Source organism: Hemicordylus capensis, chromosome 2, assembly GCF_027244095.1.
Source record: "Hemicordylus capensis ecotype Gifberg chromosome 2, rHemCap1.1.pri, whole genome shotgun sequence".
In the NCBI taxonomy this organism is placed as follows: Eukaryota; Metazoa; Chordata; class Lepidosauria; order Squamata; family Cordylidae; genus Hemicordylus; species Hemicordylus capensis.
Window position 1 is genome coordinate 29,601,623 of NC_069658.1, and position 13,120 is coordinate 29,614,742.

Consider the following 13,120-nt stretch of genomic DNA (forward strand, 5'->3'; position numbering starts at 1 on the left):
CCCTGTGCCCATCCCCCACCTCCCAGCAATCCCCCACTTCCCAGGTGTGCACGGAACCTGGTCCATGCACGCCCCTATATTGGACTACAACTGCCGTCATCCCTAGTCATCATGGCTGATAGGATGATGGGCGTTGTAGTGCAACAATATCTGGGGACCCAAGATTGGGGACCCCTCTGCTAAAGGATCCCTACCACCACCACCACTCCATCTCTCTCTGGGTTATCACATTTAACCAAATGCCTATTCTTCCCTTGCTGACACTTGGATGTGCACAATAACTTGGACATCATCATCGCCCTTGAATTATGCCCCTCTCTCTTCCAGCCTCTGCCCCGTTGCGCACTCTGCATCTTTCCTCCATAAGGACTGGGGCGGGGTGGGGGGGTTGCCATTGCCCCCCGTTCCCCTCTCGACCATGACGCACCTCCTCCAGCCCCCAGTGCGCTAACACTTTGCAGCCCGTCTCAAAGGGCGGCAGCAGAAGAGTCCCTCCAGGAGGGGAACCAAAAAGCAGGGGAGAGACCAGAGAGAGGGGGATTTAAAAAGACAGCTGTTTCCCCGGTGCCCGCCGGGAGTCGTAGTTCCTTTCTCCGCCAGGTTGCTTTGAGTGTCTCCCCTCCACGGACTGCATTTCCCAGGATCCTGTGGGAAGCCAGCTGCGATCATGTGCCCTTTGCTTGGGCAGAGGAGAGGCTAAAGAGGAGCCGTCGGCCATTTTGTGAGCCTCCATCGCCGTTGCGGCTGTCGGTGTTGTCGTGCCCGCCTCCCCCACCCCCCGACTCGCGTCTCCTTCGCCGTCAAGGCCTCGCCGGTTGTTTGCATTTCTCTCTTTTTTTCCCCCTTCCTCACTGCTGAAACTGAGAGAGCCCCGGGCGAACCCAGCCGCGGCCTTTTCCCCCCGAGCAGCGCCCAGCCACAGAATCGCATGTCCACTATCCAGAACCTCCAATCTTTCGGTAAGAAAGAGGCTCCCTGGCTTTGCCCCTCTTCGGATCTGGGGTCAGGAGACCCAGGGGGGCCCGGCTGTGCCCGCCCCGTGCCTTCAGCCCGTGCATAGGAGAGTGTGGATGATGCTAGCGACTAGGGCTGCTATTTCTCACCCCCACCCCCACCCACATCGCCTTTCCTTCTGTTTGTTTATTTATTCTCCCCCCTTCACTCCTCCCCCCCCGCCGCCCCCCCAACTCCTGCTCGGACCCTCCAGCCCTTTGTTAAGATGAGCTCTGAGCGGTGCAGGCGTTGACACTTGCTCGGTCATATATGGTGAGAAACTGGATGAGATCCGGGGCTTCATTTTCTCTCCTCTCATTCCACCCCATCCAATCTTATCTCCACCCCCATCTGTAGCCTGTCGTCATTCCTCAAGATACCTACATGCAATACCAAGAATCCTTAATTAATCGTTTAGAAATGGGATTGAAATCGGATGGGTACCAAACACTGATTCTGAAGCCTTTATTGAGCAAGGGGTTTGGGTACCGGGCCAGACGACTCCTCCCCCTCCTCCCTAACCAGAACCTCCAGTTCTTTGTTGTCGGATGGAGCTGAAGATCAATATTTGTCCAAGTACTTTTTTCCTTTATCAGTGGTGGTAGACTGGTTGGTGGTGATGAAGCAACACTTCTTCCTAGCCTGCCGTCCAAATCTATTAGGAAAAGATTAGCTGAGAGAGTGGGACATATCCCTTTCTTCTTTCTCTCCTCTCCTCTCCCCTCTTCTCTGGCACAACCCATGGTCTACTGTTATGTGACTAGAATGTTTGTTCCTCTTTATTTGCCATCTTAAAACTTAGATCTTTAAGATCTTGGGCTGCTAATAATAAAAAATAATAATGGTATGTATTATTTAAAGTTAAATAACTTCCCCTACCCCAGAACCGTGAGCCCTACTGATGAGGAAAGGGTGCCATCAGCTAACTTACTTAATGGGTAGTATCGCTAATGGATCTCTTCCAGTTTCTTACCAAGTGTGATAAATTGTGTGTAGTTGGGGGGTGGAGAGTGTGGTACCATTTTGCATTTGTGATGTACACAGGAATTCTGTTGTCCAAAACGTTTAATGTAGAAGCATATGCCTTTAACTGGGCTAGAATATGTAGTCCAGTAAGACTTGTTTGTCAATGCACTAACCAAGTAACTCTTGTTTCCACACCTACCGTATTTACCCGAATAGAAGCTGACCCTGAATTTAAGACGACCCCTTAAAAATAGGTTAAATACAGGTTATACCTGCATTTACCCAAAAGGAACAGCACTCTGAATTTAAGATGACCCCCAATCTCTAACATCAAAGAACTTGGAAAAAACCTAGTCTTGGATTCAGGTAAATACAGTAACATCCTCCATAAGCAGTCCTTGAGTAAGATGCTCACTCTTCTCCATTCAGTAAATTAACTACTGCTTAGTGCCTTGCTTGTTGACTTGTTCACAGTCTAGAATCTGTACTTTAGCTCTGTTGACTTTTTCCTTGGGGCCACCAAATCTCTTTGATAAACAGCTGTTCTGACAAAATTTGAATTGTACTCTGCTATAGATCTTTCCATATTGATTTTTCTAATTCTTGGAGGAGGGGAATTCTCTACTATCAGTGTATTTGAGAGACTTGGTTTGACACCTTGCAAGCTGGCTAAACCATTCAGATCATCAGCCCTGCAGTTGTTTGCTTTCTCTTTGAGTTACTGTTCCCCTTCAGTAATTTAACTGTCATATTTGAAAAGAAGCTAAATCAAGACTACCTAACTCCTACATACACACGTGGACAAATTTGTTGGTACCCTTACAGCTAATTGAAAAAGTGTTTTATGCCTCCTGAAAAGTGATTAAATGAAAAGCAATTGTCCCATGTATACCTGCATGCTTTTGATATGTCATCAAGTAAAGCAAAGCAAGTGTGAAAATAAGTATTGCTTATTCTACAAAGATATTCTAAAGTGGCCTGGACACATTTGTTAGTACCTCTAGAAAAGGTCATAAATAATTGGGTTAGAGTGATTTTTCAAATTAGCTGTTTTCTTAATTAGTATCACACATGTCTCCAATAATGCTATCAGTCATTCAGCCTATTTAAATTGAGAAAAGTAGTCACTCTGCTGTTTGGTATCATCATGTGTCCCACAATGAATATGGACCAGAGAAAGCAAAGGAGAGAGTTGTCTGAGGAGATCAGAAAGAAAATTATAGACAAGCATGTTAAAGGCAAAGGCTATAAGACCATCTCCAAGCAATTTGATGTTCCTGTGACAACAGTTGCAGATATTGTTAAGAAGTTCAAGATCCATGGGACTGTAGTGAACCTCCCTGGACACAGCCACAAGAGGAAAATCTATCCCAGAATGGGCAGAAGGATAGTGAAAATGATAGTGAGAATGGTAGAATGATAGTGAGAATGGAAAAAGCCAAGGACAGCGTCCAAAGAGATACAAGCTGAACTCCAAGGTCAAGGTCCATCAGTGTCTGATCGCACCATCTGTCGCCCTTTGAGTGACAGTGGGGTCAATGGAAGAAGACCCAGGAGGACTCCACTGTTGAAAGAAAAACATTAAAAAGCCAGATTGGAATTTGCTAAAATGCATACTGACAAGCCACAGTGCTTCTGGGAGAATGTCCTTTGGACAGATGAGATAAAACTGGAGCTTTTTGGCAAGTCACATCAGCTCTATGTCCACAGATGAAAAAATGAAGTTTCCAAAGAAAAGAACACCATACCTACTGTGAAACATGGAGGAGGCTCGGTTATGTTTTGGGGCTGCTTTGCTGCGTCTGGCACGGGGTGCCTTGAGTCTGTGCAGGGAACAATGAAATCTCAAGACTGTCAAGACATTCTGGAGCGAAATGTACTGCCCAGTGTCAGAAAGCTCCGTCTCAGTCACAGATCATGGATACTCCAACAGGATAATGACCCAAAACAGACAGCTAAAAGCACCCAAGAATGGCTAAGAACAAAACACTGGACTATTCTGAAGTGGTCTTCTATGAGCCCTGATTTGAATCCTGTTGAACATCTATGGAAAGAACTGAAACATGCAGTCTGGAGAAAGCACCTTTCAAACCTGACACAGCTGGAGCAGTTTGCTCAGGAAGAGTGGGCCAAACTACCTGTTGACAGGTGCAGAAGTCTCATTGAGTGCTACAGGAATCACTTGTTTGCATTGATTGCCTCTAAAGGTTGTGCAACAAAATATTAGGTTAAGGGTCCCATCATTTTTGTCCATGCCATTTTCATTTGTGTTATTATTATTTATTAAATATTATTATTTGAAATACTCTGTTGCATCAGAACTCCAAAGCAAAGTCTGTTTTTTGTTAAATGCAGAATAAACAATGATGGGTGCCAATTACTTTTGCCAGTTATTTCAGAGACAATTGTGCGTTCTTTTTTCGTGGAGGGATACCAACACATTTGTCCATGTGTGTATGTCTTCCTACAGTTCTCTCTGGTAGGTATTTTGCTGTAGTGCCTGCAATATTGTCCTTATTGCACATTAATTTACTGATTTTCTATTTCATGGACATAGTTCTCACTGAGGTAAACCTAAGTCTGAGCTGCAGTGGTTCAGACTGCAGGTGGAGAGTCCCCTACCAAAGGATTCATACACATAAAAAACAATCATGGTTGAGGGGGGAAATCTAGAACCCTTCTCTGACATGTAGTCAATCAAATGCACCCCCACTTGCAGGGGGAAATGATACAGTCCAAGTGCAGGCTTATTGCCTTGGAAGAGTCTCCTTTTCAGAGTACCCAGCTGCTTGATTTCTTCCCTGCAAAGACACTTTCCTTTTGGGGGTGCCCTTTCCAGTGCTTTGCCAATAATGGCTAACATGACTGTATTTCTTTTGCTACTGAGAGTTATCTTGAAAGCAGAGTATCTTACAACCTCCACAATTGCTATCAATACTAAAATATGCCCTACTTGAGTGACCTTGAACAGATACCCCAACCTTGTCCTTGATTAAATCTATTAAAAACAAAAATTCTCATCTTCTCATTTCCTGCTGTAGTTGGGTATTATCTCAGAATTTGGCAGTTGCAGAAATATTATAGGACATTGTTTTGTTTTCCTAATGTTGTCAGTGTGACTTCCCAATGCTCTCCTTCTTTGGGGACAATCATATGGGCATGAGGATTATGTTTAGGTGCAGCCTCTACAGCAAAAGTAGATAAGAAGTAATAGAACCTTTTCTCAACCTTCTTCAAAAATTTGCCCTACCTTCCCATTGTCTACCTCCTAGAACTTTACTGTATCTTAAAGACTCATAAATCCCCATGGATTTAAGAGTCTTCTGTCCAATGGAATAAACTTGTGTAAATACAGTCGGCATGCCATGAGGGTTTAGGATTCTGGAATTTGGAAATGGCACCATTCCACACTTGCACGTGGTATTTGTATTGGACCTTGCTTTGCTAACTTGCCAAAGCATTGCTACATTCATTGTGTAGCTGCAGGGATGTCTATCGGTAGCTAAGCCCAGTGGGCCTCTGCAGTGCCTTATACGTATTGTCAATGCATCTTGAAATTGGCCTAGAATCCCCACTTTACAGTACAGGGGTGGCATAGCAGACAGATGTGCAATGGGTTCCTTGATGCTAGACTGAATTTTTCTGATCCAGATAGCTGACTAGCCTAGTTTCATGGAAGGCTGGTAGCTGATCTGACTGAACAGCAAACAGAGTGTGGTAGAAAGAGAAGAGCTATTGTAAATTTGCTTACTGCAAAACTTGTATACTTGACATAAAGAGGAGTTGAGGGTCTTGAGGTCAAGTATGCACTAGGTCAGTATTGCTAATAATTCTTGTCATGACCAAAGTGTCTCATGGGATGCTAGTTTAAATAGGGGTTTTGGTAAATCTTGTCATTTTTGGCATTTTAGCTATAGTTGACTGCATACCTTGTGGTTATTGTGTTGATGTTCTGGAGTGAATCTTCAGGGTAACATGAAGTTTGAGTTTGTCTATAGTGTTTTGGTTTCAGTGTTTCATATACTAATAAGTACTGCTAAAATAGGGCCCAGATATAGAACTTAGTGGGGGAACTGAAGAAGCCCTACAAATATGCAGAATACCAGCAATAAAAAACTGCTATGTTTCTATTAAGTAGCTTAGAATACCAAGAAGGCTATACTTATCAGCTGGGAAAATTGTTGCTATATGTATGCACTGGAAGGGTTTGTGCCAGAAAAACTGCTTTGTGTAACTTGCGTGGATTTTTCCTCCTCCAGACCCCTTTGCTGATGCAACTAAGGGTGACGACTTACTCCCGGCAGGGACTGAAGACTACATCCATATAAGGATCCAGCAACGAAACGGCAGAAAGACCCTAACTACTGTTCAGGGGATTGCAGATGATTATGACAAAAAGAAGCTTGTGAAAGCCTTCAAAAAGGTAGAGCTGTTGACTCACAAGTGCTGAAGTCTTGCAAGATCAGTGTGTGTACTAAACTTCTAGTTGGGGAGTCTCAGTAAACTCAAATGTGGTAGCATTCCTGAGAGTTTAAAGTTTGTGTGGAATGAACACGTTGTCAGAAACAGCCAATTCTCAGTCAGACATCTTTTAAAAAGCAGCTTTTTGTTATCTAAACAGCAGTGGTGGTCCAGTTGACCTCAGTAACCAGCTCTCAGGCTGTTTCCTAAAGTATGATCTATTCCTAAACAGTGGTGAGCCCTTTAGAAACACTAAAGTGTTGCTTCAGGAGGTAGCCAGAATTAAATTTCAAGGGTAGTTACTGAAATACATATCTGTGTTTACTGTTCTAATGTAAGACCAACTATATCTGGAAAACATGGATTAAAAACATGTTATAGGATTTTAGGAATCTGTCTTTTTTGCAGGGAGATTAGTGAACAAGTACAAGCCACCTAATGGCGCAATGGGGAAATGACTTGACTAGCAAGCCAGAGGTTGCCAGTTCGAACCCCCGCTGGTATGCTTCCCTGACTATGGGAAACACCTATATCGGGCAGCAGTGATATAGGAAGATGCTGAAAGGCATCATCTCATACTGCACGGGAGATGGCAATGGTAAACCCCGCCTCTATACTACCAAAGACAACCACAGGGCTCTATGGTTGCCAGGAGTTGACACCGACGGCACACTTTACCTTTAGTGAACAAGTAAAGGAGGATAAGCATGAAACAGACATCCTTGGGATATGTCAAAAAGGTTACATGAGAGAGGCTGTGGTATATTAATAAAGGGCAGAGGAACAAAGGAGACTGAACAAACCTGGCTTGTGGTTGTCAGGATGGGGTGTAGGAAAACGCAGACTGGTTCTTATAGGGGAAGTTGGGTCAAGAAGTTCACTTGGCTATTACAGTTTATTCAGTCCTTTGTGAGCCTGGCTATGCAGTTCTAAGAGAGTCATTGCCCCAGGAACATCCACCAAGACCGGTCACTGGGAAAACAGGATTCTAAATCACTTGTGAAATTTTAGGTAAATACATTACAAACAAAAATAGCCAAAAGAATAGACTTTCCCCTTCTTAAAGTGATATAAACATGTTGCTAACAACTAGGGATATGCACAAATTGATTTTTTGATTGTAGTTCAGATCAAATCAGCCTGATTTGATTTGAGCTCGAATCTGCTGCTCTTGAATCTGGGTCGATTTGATGCAATTTGAATCAGTTCAGCCAAATTTTTAAGGGCTAGGGGGCACCAAAGCAGGATGGCTGGCAAGACCCCATGGATGCCATCTGTCACCCAACCCCCCAAAGGTATTTGGCAAAGGGGTGAATTATTAGGAATTTTTATGTATTGTGGATTCTCATTTGTGAAATGACTTCTTCACAGGGATTCCCATAGGCTATGGGAGAGAATCCACACACAAAAATCTGAAAATTCACTCATGGCAGTGATGGTAGAAACTTGGAGGGGAGAAAATGGAGATCACTGGGGACAAAATGGGAGGCTCGAATTGCCAAATCGATTCAAGCTCGAATCAAGGGTGATTTGATTTGACCCCAGATCTGCTAAGCATCCTCGAGTGGTTCTGTTCAAGGTCGAATCACTTGAATTGCCCAGAATCGAATTGATTCAACCACAAATCAATTTGCACACCCCTAACAATTATCTAATGTACTCATTGTTTCTCTGCAGAAATTTGCCTGTAATGGTACTGTGATTGAACATCCTGAATACGGGGAAGTGATCCAGTTGCAAGGTGACCAGAGGAAGAACATTTGCCAATTCCTCCTGGAGGTGAGTGATTGCAGGTTTAGCAGTTCAAACTAACTTAAGTGTTAAAGTGCACTTAGAAGCCAGTACATCTCGCTAGCTGGGACGGGGCCCCTCACAGAGGCCAACAGAACCAACTGCTCTATGAGCAAGAGGAGAAGGAGCCCACAAGGTCCTCGTTGTTGTTGTCAACTCTTCAAATAAGCTTTTTAAAGATCAGATATGCCTTTTACTGTGTAATGATTTATTGTGTTTACATAAATCAGTAAACAGTCCTTGAAAACTCTTTAGCTGAGGAGTGGGGTAAAATGCTTTAAATATTATACTTAAATCTTGCAAACACTGGGTATACATTTGGCTTGTGCACTAAAGACAAGGTTTTGAACATGAAAGTAGGTCATGTCAGGGTGGAATCACTACCACTGACTAAACCATTTGAACTAAGTTATTTAAGTGCAGGGCACAGTAACGGCTGACTAGCAACCTTTCTTGTAAGAAGAGAATTGACATAATTAAGCGGCTGGGTTTGCTTCCCTGACTCGCTTGAATGCAGCACTAAACATTCTACTCTAGATTACTGTGTAACTGTCTAATTTCACATTGATTCTTTTCTTTGTTGGCTTTGACAAGTTCACAGCCTCATCTTTGTAGTGTTGGGGTTTGGGGCTTATAGCTAGAGAACACTGACTGCCATGTACTTTTCTTCCACAGGTTGGCATTGTTAAGGAAGAGCAGCTGAAAGTTCATGGCTTCTAAAATGTGTGTGCTTACATGAAGAATTCTGCAGGTTTTGTTCTTACCCAAGCTGGCTACTCTGTGAAACATGATTGTTTGCAGTAAATGGACTTCCCATTCCAAATCTGATTTGCTTTTGCATGACTACAGAAAACACATGGAGTGTAGACTAGAAACACATAAGAAAACTGCAGTAAGATGGTAACAAAAGATCCTTGAGAATTTTAACACATTTCCAATGGAAATGTTTTACTGCTGATAGTTCAGTGTATTACTTTTCACCTGATTTAAATGTTGTTTTAAAACCATGTGTGTTGCTGCTTAAATAAAGCGTCTTATCTTAACCTCTGAGTCTGAGATGCATTAACAGGAGCCATAAACAAATCACAAACATTTTAGCAGGTTTCCTGACTGGCAAAATAGGTTAACATCTCCAGAAAAGTATCCACCCTAACTACATATTGGTATAATGAAAACTCTTTTACTGTTGCTTGCTGGTATAATATGTATGACAAAGTTGCTTGGGCTTAAGTCTAGGGAATGTCTGTGAGGTGCTTTCTAATTTTGTTTTTAAAATCTGTATTAGTCGAGGCTTTGTGCTGCTAATAGTCCAAGGATCTTATATTCCCTTTTAGCCCTGGCCTTTTGGTAGTAGGAATATTATGAAAAGCTGAAGTAGTGGTAGTTGCTGCTTGATGAGGAATGCACCCCAACCTGGCGTGGGGGAAATGAACCAGGCTGGTGAGGAAGAGCCTGATGCAGTGAAGGGAATCCTAAAGCCTTGCAAACAGCACTGGAAAGCTGCAGTATGGCATTCTCCCGGTTGAATTACGAATGTGGATCACATTCTATTAGTTTATGGAAAACTGAATAATGTACTTCTAAGCATATCGGAGCAGAGTGCCCTCCCCCCACTTAAAAAAAGGAAAAAAAAGATAGCTAATACTTCAAACTATAGCCTGGCAACTGTGTGTGTACTGGTAGCCTGCATTCATGCTGAATAAAATGCTGCTTTGGAATTCTCTCCCCATCAATATTTTCCTTTGCAAACTATAATTCTGGAACAAGTAGACAAGCTCCCTGAATGCAAAGTTCAACGATGTGAGCCTGGAAGTAATGGTGATTGACATTACTTCCTCATAGAGTCCTGCTGGATCAGGCCAAGGCCTGTCTAATACAGCATGCTGTTTCCTACAGTGGCAAGTTAGATGTGTCTCTGGGAAGCACACAAGCAGGAGATAATTCTTGATAATTCTGGTCGCCCTCTTTTGCACCTTCTCCAGTTCCACAATATTTTTTTTTGAGATGTATCAACTAGAACTTATAAACACAACTCAATGTAGTCACATTGGGGAGCCCTTGGGAAGGGCTCGATGTCTGGATAAAACAAACCAGTCAATAACACCTGTCTGACTGTGTAAACAAGAAATAATAATAAATAAATAGTTTATTCTCTTGCTTCCAGTTTATGAATGAGGATTATTAGCACAGGGGTCCCTAACCTTGGTCCTCCAGACATTGTTGAACTATAACTCCTCATCATGGGTGCTGTAGTCCAACAACATCTGGGGAACGAAGGTTGGGACCTTTGCATTAGCAGACTAGAGAGCAACTGCATAATAAAGAATCCACATTTTTCTTCCTCCCTAACTCAGCAAAAGCTAGCACTTCTCTCACCTTCTTCACACTGCTGATGGCCGCACTAATTCCCAGCACATCCTCTGAAAATCCCATTCCTAAAGCAGAGGACCATGCTCAGGAGTTTGACACAGACCTCACCAGCTGCTTCTGCAGCTATAGTGGACATTGTTCTATACCGTATTTTACGGACTATAAGACGCTACGGACTATAAGACGCACCTTAATTTTAATCCGGTTTTTCAGAGTTTTAACATATTAAACTGTTAAAACATATAAGACGCACCTGAATTTTGGCGGATATTTTTTGAGGAAAAAAGTGAGTCTTATAGTCCATAAAATACGGTATATGCTAATTGTGAGTAACCAATGAAAAATAATCTTTTTTCTATAACATAATTTCCCTGGCTACCTAATTATTACACACACCCCGCTTTGACATAAACCAGTGCTGAGAAATGGCCAGAAGATGTCACTGTGGGCACAATAAGAATTTTAAAAGGTAAAAAGGAGGAAAAGAAAGATTAGCAGTGTTCCTTAAATTTTCCCGTGGCCTGCTTTTGCATTGTGTATAATTTATCCATTTTACATATTTTGCACTGAGCAGCCAGCACTCGGTGTTTTTCATGTACTATGCCCAAATTTTCCAGGAATGTGTATTAGGTAGAGATCTGGGAAAGCAAATCTCTCTGCATAAGCTACTTGAGAGGTGGGTTAAAGACCACCAAGCATAACAGCACTGAGCAGATCAATGGCTGTCAAAAGTAGGACAGGCCACCTTAGGAAGGCACAGACTTGTCAGTGGTGGCAACAGCCTCTTTTTTACCTGTTGGCAAGTGGACCAGGGCACTTCCCAGATTACAACCCTACAACAGTGTCACTACGGATCTGCTAAGTGTGCTTCCGTACTTCCTGTGTTGTGACACCGCAGTCCCTGCACTGACAGTAAAGTGCCATTCACATTTCTGATGCCTTCTTTCAGATTTCACCTTTGCGTTAAAGTGCTACAATGTTGCACGTGTGTCGCAAAAAGTAGCTGTATTTTCCTGTTGTAGGAGTTTGAGATTCTGGGGATTGTTTTCAGTACGATCCTGCCAAGCTGAAGCATTTTATCTCTGTTGTAGCGTGTAATCTGGAAAGCACCCAGGAGGCAGGGATACCATTTATACTCTCTGCTGTTCTATAGCACCTAAGGGTCAATGGTTTTCCCCATGACACTTTATGGATGCGAAAGCTGGACTTTAAGAACATAAGAACAGCCCTGCTGGATCAGACCCAAGGCCCATCTAGTCCAGCATCCTGTTTCTCACAGTGGCCCACCAGATGCTGCTGGAAGCCACAGGCAGGAGTTGAGGGTGTGCCCTCTCTCCTGCCATTACTCCTCTGCAACTGGTTCTCAGAGCCATCCTGCCTTTTGAGACTGGAGGTGGCCCACAGCCCTCCGACTAGTAGCCGTCAATAGACCTTTCCTCCATGAAGTTATCCAAACCCCTCTTAAAGCCATCCAGGTTGTTGGCTGTCACCACGTCCTGTGGCAGAGAGTTCCACAAGTGCATCACGTGTTGTGTGAAAAAGTACTTCCGTTTGTTGGTCCTAGACCTCCTGGCAATCAATTTCATGGAGTGACCCCTGGTTCTAGTGTTGTGTGAGAGGGAAAAAAATTTCTCTCTTTCCAAATTCTCCTTTGAAGAAGCAAGATAGAAAGAGTATTGATGCTTTTGAACTTTGATGCTGGGCAAGACTCTTGAAGATACCATGGACAGCCAGGAAAACAAATATATGGATCATAGAACAAATCAATCCAGAATTTTCACTCGAGGCACAAATGAACAGGCTTAAATTATCATACTTTGGACACATTATGTGAAGACCCAGCTCCCTTGAGAAGTCCATAATGCATAATGGAAAGTGGAAGGAAAGAGAAGAGGAGGATGACCAGCAGGAAGGTGGATGGACTTTATTACAACAGCAATGAATGGGCCTCTGAGAGACCTTAAAGGCCAAGTTGAAGACAGATCTTCCTGGAGAGAATCTATCTATGTGGACACTAAGAGTCAACACTGACTTGATGGCACTTAATCAATCAATCAATCAATCAATCAATCAGGGGTCAGAACAACATGTTACCTCAGCAAACATGGATTCTCAGACTTGAATCTGAAATGGTAAAAGAAATGCAGAAATAGATGGGGATCTTCAAGGAAGAACTGCTCTTGCCAATTTTTCCTTTTCAAATGATCCCTCAGCTGAACTTACTTCCAGTTTTAGAGCCTGACTGAGGGAAAAGTAATTAAAAACTGCCTAGTGGGTAGGAGGCATTTGAAGGGGTATTGGCAGTTGAGAAAGAAAGCTAAGCACACTTTCCAACCAGGAGGCTGTTGTTGGAGATCCAGTTCCAGATGGCATTGGCTATTTGCACCTGTAACCCTAATGACCAGTAAGAGCATTGGGAGTAGAGATAGTCAGGGTCTCCTTCTTTATCTGTGCCTCTATGACCCCTCAGTTGATAGAGTGTACTCAGGAACTTCCTGGGAGTGACTTCCTCCTTCTTCTTCCCAGAATTCTTCTAGCT

The 13,120-nt window shown here is 43.1% G+C and overlaps 1 protein-coding gene across 1 annotated transcript; it reads left to right on the forward strand.

Annotated features, from left to right (window-relative positions):
* The first annotated feature begins 699 nt into the window (after positions 1 to 699).
* On the forward strand, positions 700 to 9,254 carry EIF1B (eukaryotic translation initiation factor 1B). The gene is made up of 4 exons (XM_053300849.1): positions 700 to 959; positions 6,219 to 6,382; positions 8,098 to 8,199; positions 8,887 to 9,254. Exons 1-4 carry the CDS (start codon positions 929 to 931, stop codon positions 8,929 to 8,931), a joined length of 342 nt encoding a protein of 113 aa, XP_053156824.1. The 5' UTR covers positions 700 to 928; the 3' UTR covers positions 8,932 to 9,254.
* The last annotated feature ends 3,866 nt before the right edge of the window (positions 9,255 to 13,120 follow it).

Bases quoted from the DNA above. Each gene is read 5' to 3' on its own strand.
- EIF1B (XM_053300849.1), top strand. From the start codon at position 929: ATGTCCACTATCCAGAACCTCCAATCTTTCG. The intron at 960-6,218 runs GTAAGAAAGAGG...TTCCTCCTCCAG, and splicing joins CCAGAACCTCCAATCTTTCG to ACCCCTTTGCTGATGCAACT. The intron at 6,383-8,097 runs GTAGAGCTGTTG...GTTTCTCTGCAG, and splicing joins TTGTGAAAGCCTTCAAAAAG to AAATTTGCCTGTAATGGTAC.